Source organism: Mya arenaria, chromosome 10, assembly GCF_026914265.1.
Source record: "Mya arenaria isolate MELC-2E11 chromosome 10, ASM2691426v1".
Lineage (NCBI taxonomy): Eukaryota > Metazoa > Mollusca > Bivalvia > Myida > Myidae > Mya > Mya arenaria.
The window spans coordinates 44719627-44732524 of NC_069131.1; the positions used below are offsets into that span (position 1 = coordinate 44719627).

The 12898-nt window shown below is 38.9% G+C and overlaps 1 protein-coding gene across 1 annotated transcript in view; it reads right to left on the bottom strand.

Moving 5' to 3' along the window:
* Positions 1-2343: 2343 nt before the first annotated feature.
* The window catches only part of LOC128206161 (potassium voltage-gated channel subfamily H member 7-like), a 66529-nt gene continuing 55974 nt past the window's right edge, over positions 2344-12898 (bottom strand). The window contains exons 12-15 of the mRNA XM_052908458.1: positions 6632-6784; positions 5271-5408; positions 4787-4904; positions 2344-4493 (exon numbers count right to left, since the gene is read on the bottom strand). Coding sequence (XP_052764418.1) covers positions 4274-4493; positions 4787-4904; positions 5271-5408; positions 6632-6784 — 629 coding nt within the window. The 3' untranslated portion in view covers positions 2344-4273. The remainder of the gene's footprint in view (positions 4494-4786; positions 4905-5270; positions 5409-6631; positions 6785-12898) is intronic.

Consider the following 12898-nt stretch of genomic DNA (forward strand, 5'->3'; position numbering starts at 1 on the left):
CGGAACGCCTCGACCTGTATCTATCTCGGAGATGGCCGAGTTATTATGATTGAGTTGGTATTAAAAATCAAAATTTTCAAAATGATAAGCTGAGCTATTATGATTTAAGTATTCATTATCAATTGAAGTGTAAAATTTTATAAAATATACTAAACTTCATATTATATCATAAAACGTGGAAACTATTGAAAGCATTGTTCTGCAATTTATGAACTAGTCCCTTAGCTGGAATATTTTTCTAAAGTAATATCAAATATCGTCGGCGCCCTTCTGCATATCTATATCTATTTTATGGCGTCTGGTGTCATTTTGTGTATGTAAACGTCACTTCTTCACTTGTTAAACGTCGTAACCCCCCATCCCCATGCATTTCATGTTACAATGCACGCCCCTTTCAATCGTTTCTAAAGGGTTTTCGTTGCTTTGATTAGATATCATACGATAGGAAAGTATAAAACATCATATATACCATTTCCTATTATGAACATACACGTTTTGTTTAAGGAAAATCATTTGTTTAAAACCAACTTCAGCAATTATTCCATTCAAAATGCACAGCTTATCACTTCAGTCGACGTATCCCCCATCCCCATGTATTTGAAGTTATAATGCATGCCCCTTTCAATCGTGTCTAAAGGTTTTTCGGTGTTTTAATTAGATATCATACGTTAGGCAAGTTTTATGAACATACACGTATTAATTGTTTAAGGAAAATGATTTTATTTTACGAACAACTTTAGTAATAATTCCTTTCAAATTTCAGACCTTATCAGTTTTCTAAAGCTATTCAAAGACTATGCCAAGAATACACTGGAACGAAGCTTTTATGCAAAAAAAATGAAAACATCTCATTAGAAATATAAAGGCCTAAAATCATAGAATGAATAGTACCTTGTTATTGTGTAGCAGGTAAATTATAGTATTTGAAGAATTAGCGACGCGAAACCTAATATACAACTATTTTGACACTCAGACAATCATTTTTGTTTCTTATCTCATAAAAGTAAAATAAAAAAATGCACCATTACAAATAAGCGTGCTTCAGGGTCACGTCAGGTTATAATAACAAATCTTGCAGGCGATGGGACACTTGCAGTCGGTAATAATTTCTGGAACTTTATGGGTTAAACTCAGAGTGAATATCATTATGTTACCTTCCTACCAGAGCCTCCATTATTTTGACCCACATTAATCTGATAAATATAGGCTGAGCGATCTAAAACTAGTTATATTCTGCTTAAAATAAAACGCCGGGATACAGAATTATAGCGCGGAAATAGCAGAACAAGCAAAAACTCATACGCGGACTGCAATACAACCAATTTATTTTTATTGTTTCGACGTCATTCTGCTATACATAGAGCGCATTGAGACTAAAAAATGGGTTAAAACGACATGCATAGAAGTAGTTCTTTGGAGTTTGCGGTCTTAAGACTACCTGCGCGCATGCGCAGAACGTCTAAAAAGATACAGTGTTGGTAAATCTCCCTGCATTGTTTAGTTTTGTTGCTATTCTTTTTAGATCTGCTTTCTGCGGTTAACGGATCTTTATAAAAAATATTATAATTATCGAATAATCTTTTTAATCAGATTTCTTGTGTGTGAATATTTTTTTGTATTTGATTGTTACAATAGTGAACATAGCTAAAGGACATTTAAACATTGATTTTAATGTACTATTTAAAGCTTCAAATGAGGTATATTTTGAAATCCAAACGACCTTTTTGATAACTAATGATATCACAAGTCGTTTTATTTGTTTCATGAATTACTTATTGTCAAAATAGTTAGCACAGACGAGGATATTGAATAAGGAAAACCATTTTAATCCTATCAGCATTCTTTATTGTGCAATAACGGTCAAACAATAGTAAAACATCAATGTATAATAAACAAGAGCTGTCACAGTATGTGACGAATGCCCCAGAATGTGACATTGACCTACGAACAAGGTCAGTACATGAAAATTTGATATTTCCTTTACGTGTCAAATACATGTGGCAAGTTATTTTAAATTGCCTCTGAACATAAAAAATACCACCCATACTTGACAACCTACACTGTTATGTCCTTATATTCAGAATGCCCTTGTGAATAAACACTAGTGTATCTTTCACCTTAGAGGTAGGGACACGGGTCTTGCACGCGACACATGTGGCAAGTTATTTTAAAATCTGTCCATACAAGGGAAAGTTACAGCCCGGACACGACAACCTATACTCTATGTCCTTATATGCAGCACTCCATTGTGAATAAACACTAAGTGTGACCTTGACCATTGAGGTAGGGACACGGGTCTTGCACGCGACACGTCGTCTTGGTATGTGGAACACATGTGGCAAGTTATTTTAAAATCTGCCCATACAAGGGAAAGTTACAGCCCGGACACGACAACCTATACTCTATGTCCTTATATGCAGCACTCCATTGTGAATAAACACTAAGTGTGACCTTGACCTTTGAGGTAGGGACACGAGTCTTGCACGCGACACGTCGTCTTGGTATGTGGAACACATGTGGCAAGTTTTTTAAAATCTGTCCATACAAGGGAAAGTTACAGTGCCGGACGGACGGACGGACGGACGGTGCGATTTTAATATGCCCACCTTCGGGGGCATAACAATGAAGCATGTTCAGCAGTTTATTGACACACGTTCATCATCGCAATGATAATATATAGTGTCGATAGTTAATTATGCTGTTAACGTTATCGTTGTTAATTTGGGAATCTTCACTGCTCTGGAACTTTAAATTTATGGATACTGGATGAGTATTTCTAACAAGATTTGAGACAAATATTTCAGCTGGACTTGTTTTATTGAAATGTATGATAAAATCATGAAAACATTCAAGTTAACAACGATCTCGTTAATCACGTTGAAAACTTTATCAGTTTTTAACAATTGGCCAATTGTTAATAAGTGGCAACACGAGAAGTGAACAGTAACGCCTCTCTCAAAGTCTTGCAATATCGGCAAGCGACACTAATTACAGTTATGTTGAGCAGATATCAACAGGTGATCCACTGATTCTACAAGATTATATTCAATATCACACATCAAAATCACACATCAGTTTTATATATAAACTAAATATAATGTACATATATCTTAAGTTCATTTTGATCATATATCACATACATTCAAAATATTATATTTCAACCATATGTTTATATGTTGTATGTACATCAACGGGAGGGAATACATCTCAATTAGTAAACTCCACTATTACATACATTTACCACATGTTAACTAATATCACATACATTATAAATATTCATCCTTAAGTTTTTAAATATCACACAGTTACCAAATATAAGACACGCATTCCCATATAACAGAGTCCCAGCAAAACATCACACTTGACAATATCATATAAATCCCAATAGCACATGCACACCAATTGCGCATACATCACAATAGCACATGAACGCCAATGGTACATACAGCCCAATAGCACATCAACGCCAATGGCGCATACATCCCAATAGCACATGCACACCAATTGCGCATACATCCCAATAGCACATACAGCCCAACAGCCTATACATCACAATAGCACATACAGCCCAACAGCCTATACATCACAATAGCACACACAACCCAACAGCATATACATTACAATAGCACACACACCCCAACAGCCTATACATCACAATAGCACACACAACCCAACAGCATATACATTACAATAGCACACACACCCCAACAGCCTATACATCACAATAGGACAGACACCCCAACAGCCTATACATCCCAATAGCACATACATCCCAACAGCCTTATACATACCAATAGCACATTCACCCCAACAGCCTTTACATCACAAAAGCACATACATCCCAACAGCCTTTACATCAAAAAAGCACATACATCCCAACAGCCTATACATCCCAATAGCACATACATCCCAACAGCATATACATCACAATAGCACATGCATCCCAACAGCCTATACACCACAATAACACATACATCCCAACAGCCTATACACAACAATAACACATACATCCCAACAGCCTATATATCCCAATAGCACACACACCCCCAACAGCCTATACATCCCAATAGCACACACACCCCAACAGCCTTTACATCCCAATAGCACACACAGTCCAACAGCCTATACATCACAATAGCACATACATCCCAACATTCTATACATCACAATAGCACATACATCCCAACAGCCTTATACATCACAATAACATACATCCCAACAGCTTATACATCACAACAGCAAATTCACCCCCAACAGCCTATACACCACAATATCACATGCTATCTATGAGCTTCACCAGTTCTGTCTGTGACCTTATGAGCTTCGGTCCTTTTTTCTTGCTTTCGATACTTCTTAAACTGTTCATTTCCGGCAAATATTGGTCAACGTGGCAACGGTCTCCAAGTAACGTGGGCAACGAGGGTTTGTGTCCTAACAACAGCAGTATATTGTCAACTGTATCGCACAACTGTCCCTCGAATTTGTGCATACGCCTGAAATAATTTAGCATGAACTTCAGGCATTTTTATTTAAAGAATTCATAAAACAATTTATTGCAGATGAGAATTTAGAAAAAAAAAACACTGGCTGATTTTGCGCGTAAAATACATAGTCGAAACAAAGGCTAATCGAATACGGTGAAATTGACGTTTTCTTTTCTGTAAATTAAGAGCTACACCTTCTTGTGCAGAATTAAACGGCAAGAATGATTGAATAAAGGGATTTATTTTTTAAAATGTTAAGGAAGAACACTCTATTTTGTTTCACATTTATGTTCACAACTTACACGGTGAGTGAAGTGAGCTTCCTGTCGATTTCCCCCCATTCGGTCGCGCAGTCTGACTCCGTAGAGAGCCGACTTCCGGTGTAACTGGATACAGACAACGGTCGTCGTGCAACGGAAGCTGTTAGGAGATGATGAATAAATGTCGTTGTCATTTACATCAGACGATTTTATGTTCATTAAATGTGTTTCTACGAGAAAAATGATTTTAAACCTTCCTATTTTGTTGCAATTATATATCCACCTAAAATGTCGTCTTCATAAACATTCAATCGATGCAGAAAGGAGTGCTTGTTTCTTAGTAGCGAGTTCTGTTGGTAGTAGCAGTAACTGTACATGTATTAGAAATGCTAGTGGATGCAATACTTCTTAAAGCAGTCGACAAAGAAAGACAGTCCTGTAGAAACTTTAACAGCATTTATAGAGTAGAATTATGAGAAATATGAGTAACAATATTTTACAGTTATGCTTTAATACTAATGAGTACCGGAGTTTTCGTCACCCGCGTTTTTCATGAATATTCTGTTATCTATGATTTTAGTTCCGGTTGTTTGAGACTCCCGGAAGGAGACACGCTCCTGCTTCGGACGCCTGCATACCATAGGATTAACATCCGCCTTCGACCCTGCAACGATCCCATAGTGATAAGGTGTTGATAATGTAGTGGAAACTACAAGGACAAACATATCAGCGGAACGCTAGCTGGAATCTATTGACACCTAAACAGATTTTAATCCTTATCGTTTGCATGCTTACATGTACATTGGATGAACACGCGGAAAAAATGACAATGAAAGACTTTCATAATATTACAATGACAATGAGGAAAAAAAACCGTACCAGCCATGCTATGGTTTAACTGAATTTGTTGGAAACTATTTCAACTATTTAAGAAATGAAATGCGTGATTTATGTCATTATCTTTGTATGAACGCAGATGGCTGGGTTAAGTCTGTGGAGTCCGACTTTAATCAGACAAACTGCGTTCATATCCTTGATAATGACATCAATTACGCAACTCATTACATATATTTACACCAATAGTTCATTATGTATTTCCAGAATTGTTAATATAATACTTAATTTCATTTAAGAAAACTTTTTAGTAATTCTTTCTCATCCATACCGTACATATAACGACCCGACCGGTTTGCACATTATATTTCTACGGCCAAAAAAGTCCCAAAATAAGATCACATGTTAACGTAAATTTTAAACGCTTATGGCAACAATACATGTAACTATTATAAAATTACACTTTAAAGGGGCTATACACCCTATGATGAAATAGCGATTTTTTTTATCGAAAACTGACAAACTTGGTACCGATGTGTACAATGCACTGAAACTAACTAATTGAAGTACCACATAGTTTACAATTAATTTATTTTTGCAGTTTTTTCGTATTTTTCCATTAAAAAAGATTACTAGGTATGTCTATAAAGAATTGATTTTTATGCGTGATTGGCTAGTCGATGTTATCACGTGATAATTACCAAGTAAGGTATATAGCATAAATATACCAACGGTTTAGAGTAAGACATCGTAGCACAGTGGATACAACACTGGACTGCTATTTCGGCGACACCAGTTCGAACCCGGTCTTCGACTCGTTTTGGTATTATTTTTTTTTACAATTATGATATCAAAGAAGAATTAAACATTTTATTAAGTAACTGTGCCGAGATTAAAAAAAACTTTTTTTGGTGCCAATCTGGTGTATAGTCTCTTTAATACGTAAATATTCGCGATCCGGACATTTCCGAAGATGTCCATTGAAGGAATGGAAGTTGTGGTGTAAATATTGGAAATTCAGTACAATGTAGACCATTGAAGTAACAGACGTACTTTGTTCACTTCTATCTTCAAACTCTACATCAATGTCCGTGAACGCTTGCTGAGGGGATATTTCATGCACCCGAGTGACGGCCTCACCTTCTTCCTGTCGTGGGGCGTTCTGGTGTCGCCCCAGCCGTCGCAACCCCGTCCGCCCGCCGCGCTCTGTAAAATGATAATGTACACACAAGTGTGCATAGTTCACTTACTTGCTATTGTGCTTTTCACGATTTGCTTTAGCGAAAACGTTTTGCTAACACTCATTGAGACGAAGCTTCTAAATTATCCCGTATATACTCGTACATGCATAGCATAGTTAATTACGTAAATAAATTTTGCGTAATTACTGGTGATCCCTGCCATTGACGTTGTCCCTCGGAAAGTAGCTGATTAAAGCATGTTTTGCTCTAAATAATTGCACGGAAGACCTAAAATTAATTGAAATGAACTGACATGATCAAACGATCTATTCTCATTAACATAAATTATTAAATGTCTTTCAGGTCTGAAACATTTACTTCGTTGTGTACAGTGGCTTTACACGAATCAAGTTCATGTGTTCATCTCAAATATAGCATATGTATATTGCAGACATTATTACATCTGACGTGTTTTACCAGTGTAGTATGAAAGCTATAAAGTTCTCGTGTTTTACAGAGTGTAGTATGAAAGCTATAACTCGTGTTTTACAGAGTATAGTATGAAAGCTATAACTAGCGTTAAAACTCAGGTAAAAAGAAAATTTAGTATGAGGTCATGACCCATTATCTGAATCGACATAATCACGAAGTCTACAGGGAGCATCTAGTACGTAATCACGTTGTCTACGTGGCGCATGAACTACTTAAGCACGCAGTCCATAGAGAGCATCAATTTCTTAATTACGTACTCTACTGCAAGCATCAACAACTGAATGACGTAGTTAAAGGGAGCTTCTACTACTTAATCATGTAGTCTACAGGGAGCATCATCTTCTTAATCACGCAGTCTACATGGAGGTTCAACTACTTAATCACGTAGTCTATAGGGAGCATCAACTACTTAATCACGTAGTCTACAGGGAGGTTCAACTACTGAATCACGTAGTCTACAGGGAGCATCAACTACTTAATCACGCAGTCTACATGGAGGTTCAACAACTTAGTCACGTAGTATACATGGCGCATCAACTACTTAATCATGCAGTCTACAGGAGGCATCAACTACTTAGTCACGCAGTCTACAGGGAACATCAACTTTGTAATTACGTAGTCTACAGGGAGCATCAACTACTTAGTCACGCAGTCTACAGGGAACCTCAACTTCGAATTACGTTATCACGCAGTGTACAGGGAGCATCAACTACTGAATTACGCAGTCTACAGGGAGCATCTTCTACTTAATCACGTAGTATACAGGGAGCATCAACTACTGAATCATGCAGTTTACAGGGAGCATCAACTACTTTATCACATAGTCTACAGGGAGCACCAACTACTTAATAAAGCAGTCTACAGGGAGCATCAACTACTTTAACATGAAGTCTACAGGGAACATCAACTACTTAATCACGTAGTCTACAGAATTGACTACTTAATCACGTAGTCTACAGAGAGCATCGACTACTTCATCACACAGTCTACAGGGAGCATCAACTACTTAATCACGTAGTCTACAGGGAGCATCAACAACTTAATCCCGCAGTCTACAGGGAACATTAATTACTGAATTACGCAGTCTACAGGGAGCATCTACTACTTAATCACGTAGTATACATGGAGCATCAACTACTGAATCATGCAGTCTACAGGGAGCACCAACTACTCTAACACGAAGTCTACATGGAGCATCAACTACTTAATCACGTAGTCTACAGCATTGACTACTTAATCACGTAGTCTACAGAGAGCATCGACTACTTAATCACACAGTCTACAGGAAGCATCAACTACTTAATCACGTAGTCTACAGGGAGCATTAACAACTTAATCACGCAGTCTACAGGGAACATCAATTACTGAATTACGCAGTCTACAGAGAGCATCTACTACTTAATCACGTAGTCTATAGGGAGCATCAACTACCTAAGCACGCAGTCAATAGGGAGCATCAACTACTTAAACACGCAGTCTACAGGGAGCATCTACTACTTAATTACGCAGTCTACAGGGAGCATCAACTACCTAAGCACGCAGTCAATAAGGAGCATCAACTACCGAAACACGCAGTCTACAGGGTGCATCTACTACTTAATTACGTAATCTACAGGGAGCATCAACTACGTAATCATGCAGTCTACAGGGAGCACCAACTACTGAATTACGCAGTCTACAGGGAGCATCTACTACTGAATCACGTAGTCTATAGGGAGCATTTACTACTTAATTACGCAGTCTACAGGGAGCATCAACTACTTAATCCCGCCTCTACAGGGAGCATCAACTACTTAATCACACAGTTTACATGGAGCATCAACTACTTTATCACGTAGTCTACAGGGAGCACCAACTACTTAATTATGCAGTCTACAGGTAGCATCAACTACCTTATCATGTAGTCTACAGGGAGCACCAACTACTTAATTACGCAGTCTACAGGTAGCATCAGCAACCTTATCATGTAGTCTACAGGGAGTACCAACTACTTAATTACGCAGTCTACAAGGAGCATCAATTACTAAGTCAGGGAGTCTACAGGGAGCATCAACTACTTTGTCACGAAGTCTACAGGGAACATCAATTACTTAATCACGCAGTCTACAGCATTGAGTATTTAATCAAGTATTATACAGGGAGCATCACGTAGTCTAGAGCATCAACTACATTATCAAGTAGTCTACAGGGAGCATCAACTACTTAATCACGCAGTCTACAGGGAGCATCAACTTCTTAATCACGCAGTCTACAGGGAGGTTCAACTACTTAATCACGCAGTCTACAGGGAGGTTCAACTACTTAATCACGTAGTCTGGAGCATCAACTACTTAATCATGTAGTCTACAGGGAGCATCAACTACTTAAGCACGCAGTCTACAGGGAGGTTCAACTACCTTATCAAGTAGTCTACAGGGAGGTTCAACTACTTTATCAAGTAGTCTACAGGGAGATTCAACTACTTAATCACGCAGTCTACAGGTAGCATCACCTACTTAATCACGCAGTCTACAGGGAGGTTCAACTACCTTATCAAGTAGTCTACAGGGAGGTTCAACTACTTTATCAACTAGTCTACAGGGAGATTCAACTACTTAATCACGCAGTCTACAGGTAGCATCACCTACTTAATCACGCAGTCTACAGGGTGGTTCAACTACCTTATCACGTACTCTACATGGAGGTTAAACTACTTTATCAAGTAGTCTATAGGGAGGTTCAACTACTTAATCACGCAGTCTACAGGTAGCATCAACTACTTAATCACGCAGTCTACAGGTAGCATCAACTACTTAATCACGTAGTCTACAGGGAGCATCAACTACTTAAGCACGCAGTCTACAGGGAGGTTCAACTAAGAAATCACGCAGTCTACAGGGAGGTTCAACTACTTAATCATGCAGTCTACAGGTAGCATCAACTACTTAATCACGTAGTCTCCAGGGAGGTTCAACTACTTAATCACGTAGTCTACAGGGAGGTTCAACTACTTTATCACACAGTCTACAGGGAGGTTCAACTTCTTTATCACGTAGTCTACAGGGAGGTTCAACTACTTAATCACGCAGTCTACAGGGAGCATCAACTACTTAATCACGTAGTCTACAGGGAGGTTCAACTACCTTATCACCCAGTCTACAGGGAGGTTCAACTACTTTATCACGCAGTCTACAGGGAGCATCATCTTCTTAATCACGCAGTCTACATGGAGGTTCAACTACTTAATCACGTAGTCTACAGGGAGCATCAACTACTTAATCACGTAGTCTACAGGGAGGTTCAACTACTGAATCACGTAGTCTACAGGGAGCATCAACTACTTAATCACGCAGTCTAAATGGAGGTTCAACAACTTAGTCACGTAGTATACATGGCGCATCAACTACTTAATCATGCAGTCTACAGGAGGCATCAACTACTTAGTCACGCAGTCTACAGGGAACATCAACTTTGTAATTACGTAGTCTACAGGGAGCATCAACTACTTAGTCACGCAGTCTACAGGGAACCTCAACTTCGAATTACGTTATCACGCAGTGTACAGGGAGCATCAACTACTGAACCACGCAGTCTACAGGGAGCATCTTCTACTTAATCACGTAGTATACAGGGAGCATCAACTACTGAATCATGCAGTTTACAGGGAGCATCAACTACTTTATCACATAGTCTACAGGGAGCACCAACTACTTAATCACGTAGTATACAGGGAGCATCAACTACTGAATCATGCAGTCTACAGGGAGCATCAACTACTTTATCACATAGTCTACAGGGAGCACGAACTACTTAATAAAGCAGTCTACAGGGAGCATCAACTACTGAACTACGCAGTCTACAGGGAGCATCTTCTACTTAATCACGTAGTATACAGGGAGCATCAACTACTGAATCATGCAGTTTACAGGGAGCATCAACTACTTTATCACATAGTCTACAGGGAGCACCAACTACTTAATAAAGCAGTCTACAGGGAGCATCAACTACTTTAACATGAAGTCTACAGGGAACATCAACTACTTAATCACGTAGTCTACAGAATTGACTACTTTATCACGTAGTCTACAGAGAGCATCGACTACTTCATCACACAGTCTACAGGGAGCATCAACTACTTAATCACGTAGTCTACAGGGAGCATCAACAACTTAATCACGCAGTCTACAGGGAACATTAATTACTGAATTACGCAGTCTACAGGGAGCATCTACTACTTAATCACGTAGTATACATGGAGCATCAACTACTGAATCATGCAGTCTACAGGGAGCACCAACTACTCTAACACGAAGTCTACATGGAGCATCAACTACTTAATCACGTAGTCTACAGCATTGACTACTTAATCACGTAGTCTACAGAGATCATCGACTACTTAATCACACAGTCTACAGGAAGCATCAACTACTTAATCACGTAGTCTACAGGGAGCATTAACAACTTAATCACGCAGTCTACAGGGAACATCAATTACTGAATTACGCAGTCTACAGAGAGCATCTACTACTTAATCACGTAGTCTATAGGGAGCATCAACTACCTAAGCACGCAGTCAATAGGGAGCATCAACTACTTAAACACGCAGTCTACAGGGAGCATCTACTACTTAATTACGCAGTCTACAGGGAGCATCAACTACCTAAGCACGCAGTCAATAAGGAGCATCAACTACTTAAACACGCAGTCTACAGGGTGCATCTACTACTTAATTACGTAATCTACAGGGAGCATCAACTACCTAAGCACGCAGTCAATAAGGAGCATCAACTACTTAAACACGCAGTCTACAGGGTGCATCTACTACTTAATTACGTAATCTACAGGGAGCATCAACTACGTAATCATGCAGTCTACAGGAAGCACCAACTACTGAATTACGCAGTCTACAGGGAGCATCTACTACTTAATCACGTAGTCTATAGGGAGCATTTACTACTTAATTACGCAGTCTACAGGGAGCATCAACTACTTAATCCCGCCTCTACAGGGAGCATCAACTACTTAATCACACAGTTTACATGGAGCATCAACTACTTTATCGCGTAGTCTACAGGGAGCACCAACTACTTAATTATGCAGTCTACAGGTAGCATCAACTACCTTATCATGTAGTCTACAGGGAGCACCAACTACTTAATTACGCAGTCTACAGGTAGCATCAACAACCTTATCATGTAGTCTACAGGGAGTACCAACTACTTAATTACGCAGTCTACAAGGAGCATCAATTACTAAGTCAGGGAGTCTACAGGGAGCATCAACTACTTTGTCTTGAAGTCTACAGGGAACATCAATTACTTAATCACGCAGTCTACAGCATTGAGTACTTAATCAAGTATTATACAGGGAGCATCACGTAGTCTAGAGCATCAACTACATTATCAAATAGTCTACAGGGAGCATCAACTACTTAATCACGCAGTCTACAGGGAGGTTCAACTACTTAATCACGCAGTCTACAGGGAGGTTCAACTACTTAATCACGTAGTCTGGAGCATCAACTACTTAATCATGTAGTCTACAGGGAGCATCAACTACTTAAGCACGCAGTCTACAGGGAGGTTCAACTACCTTATCAAGTAGTCTACAGGGAGGTTCAACTACTTTATCAAGTAGTCTACAGGGAGGTTCAACTACTTAATCACGC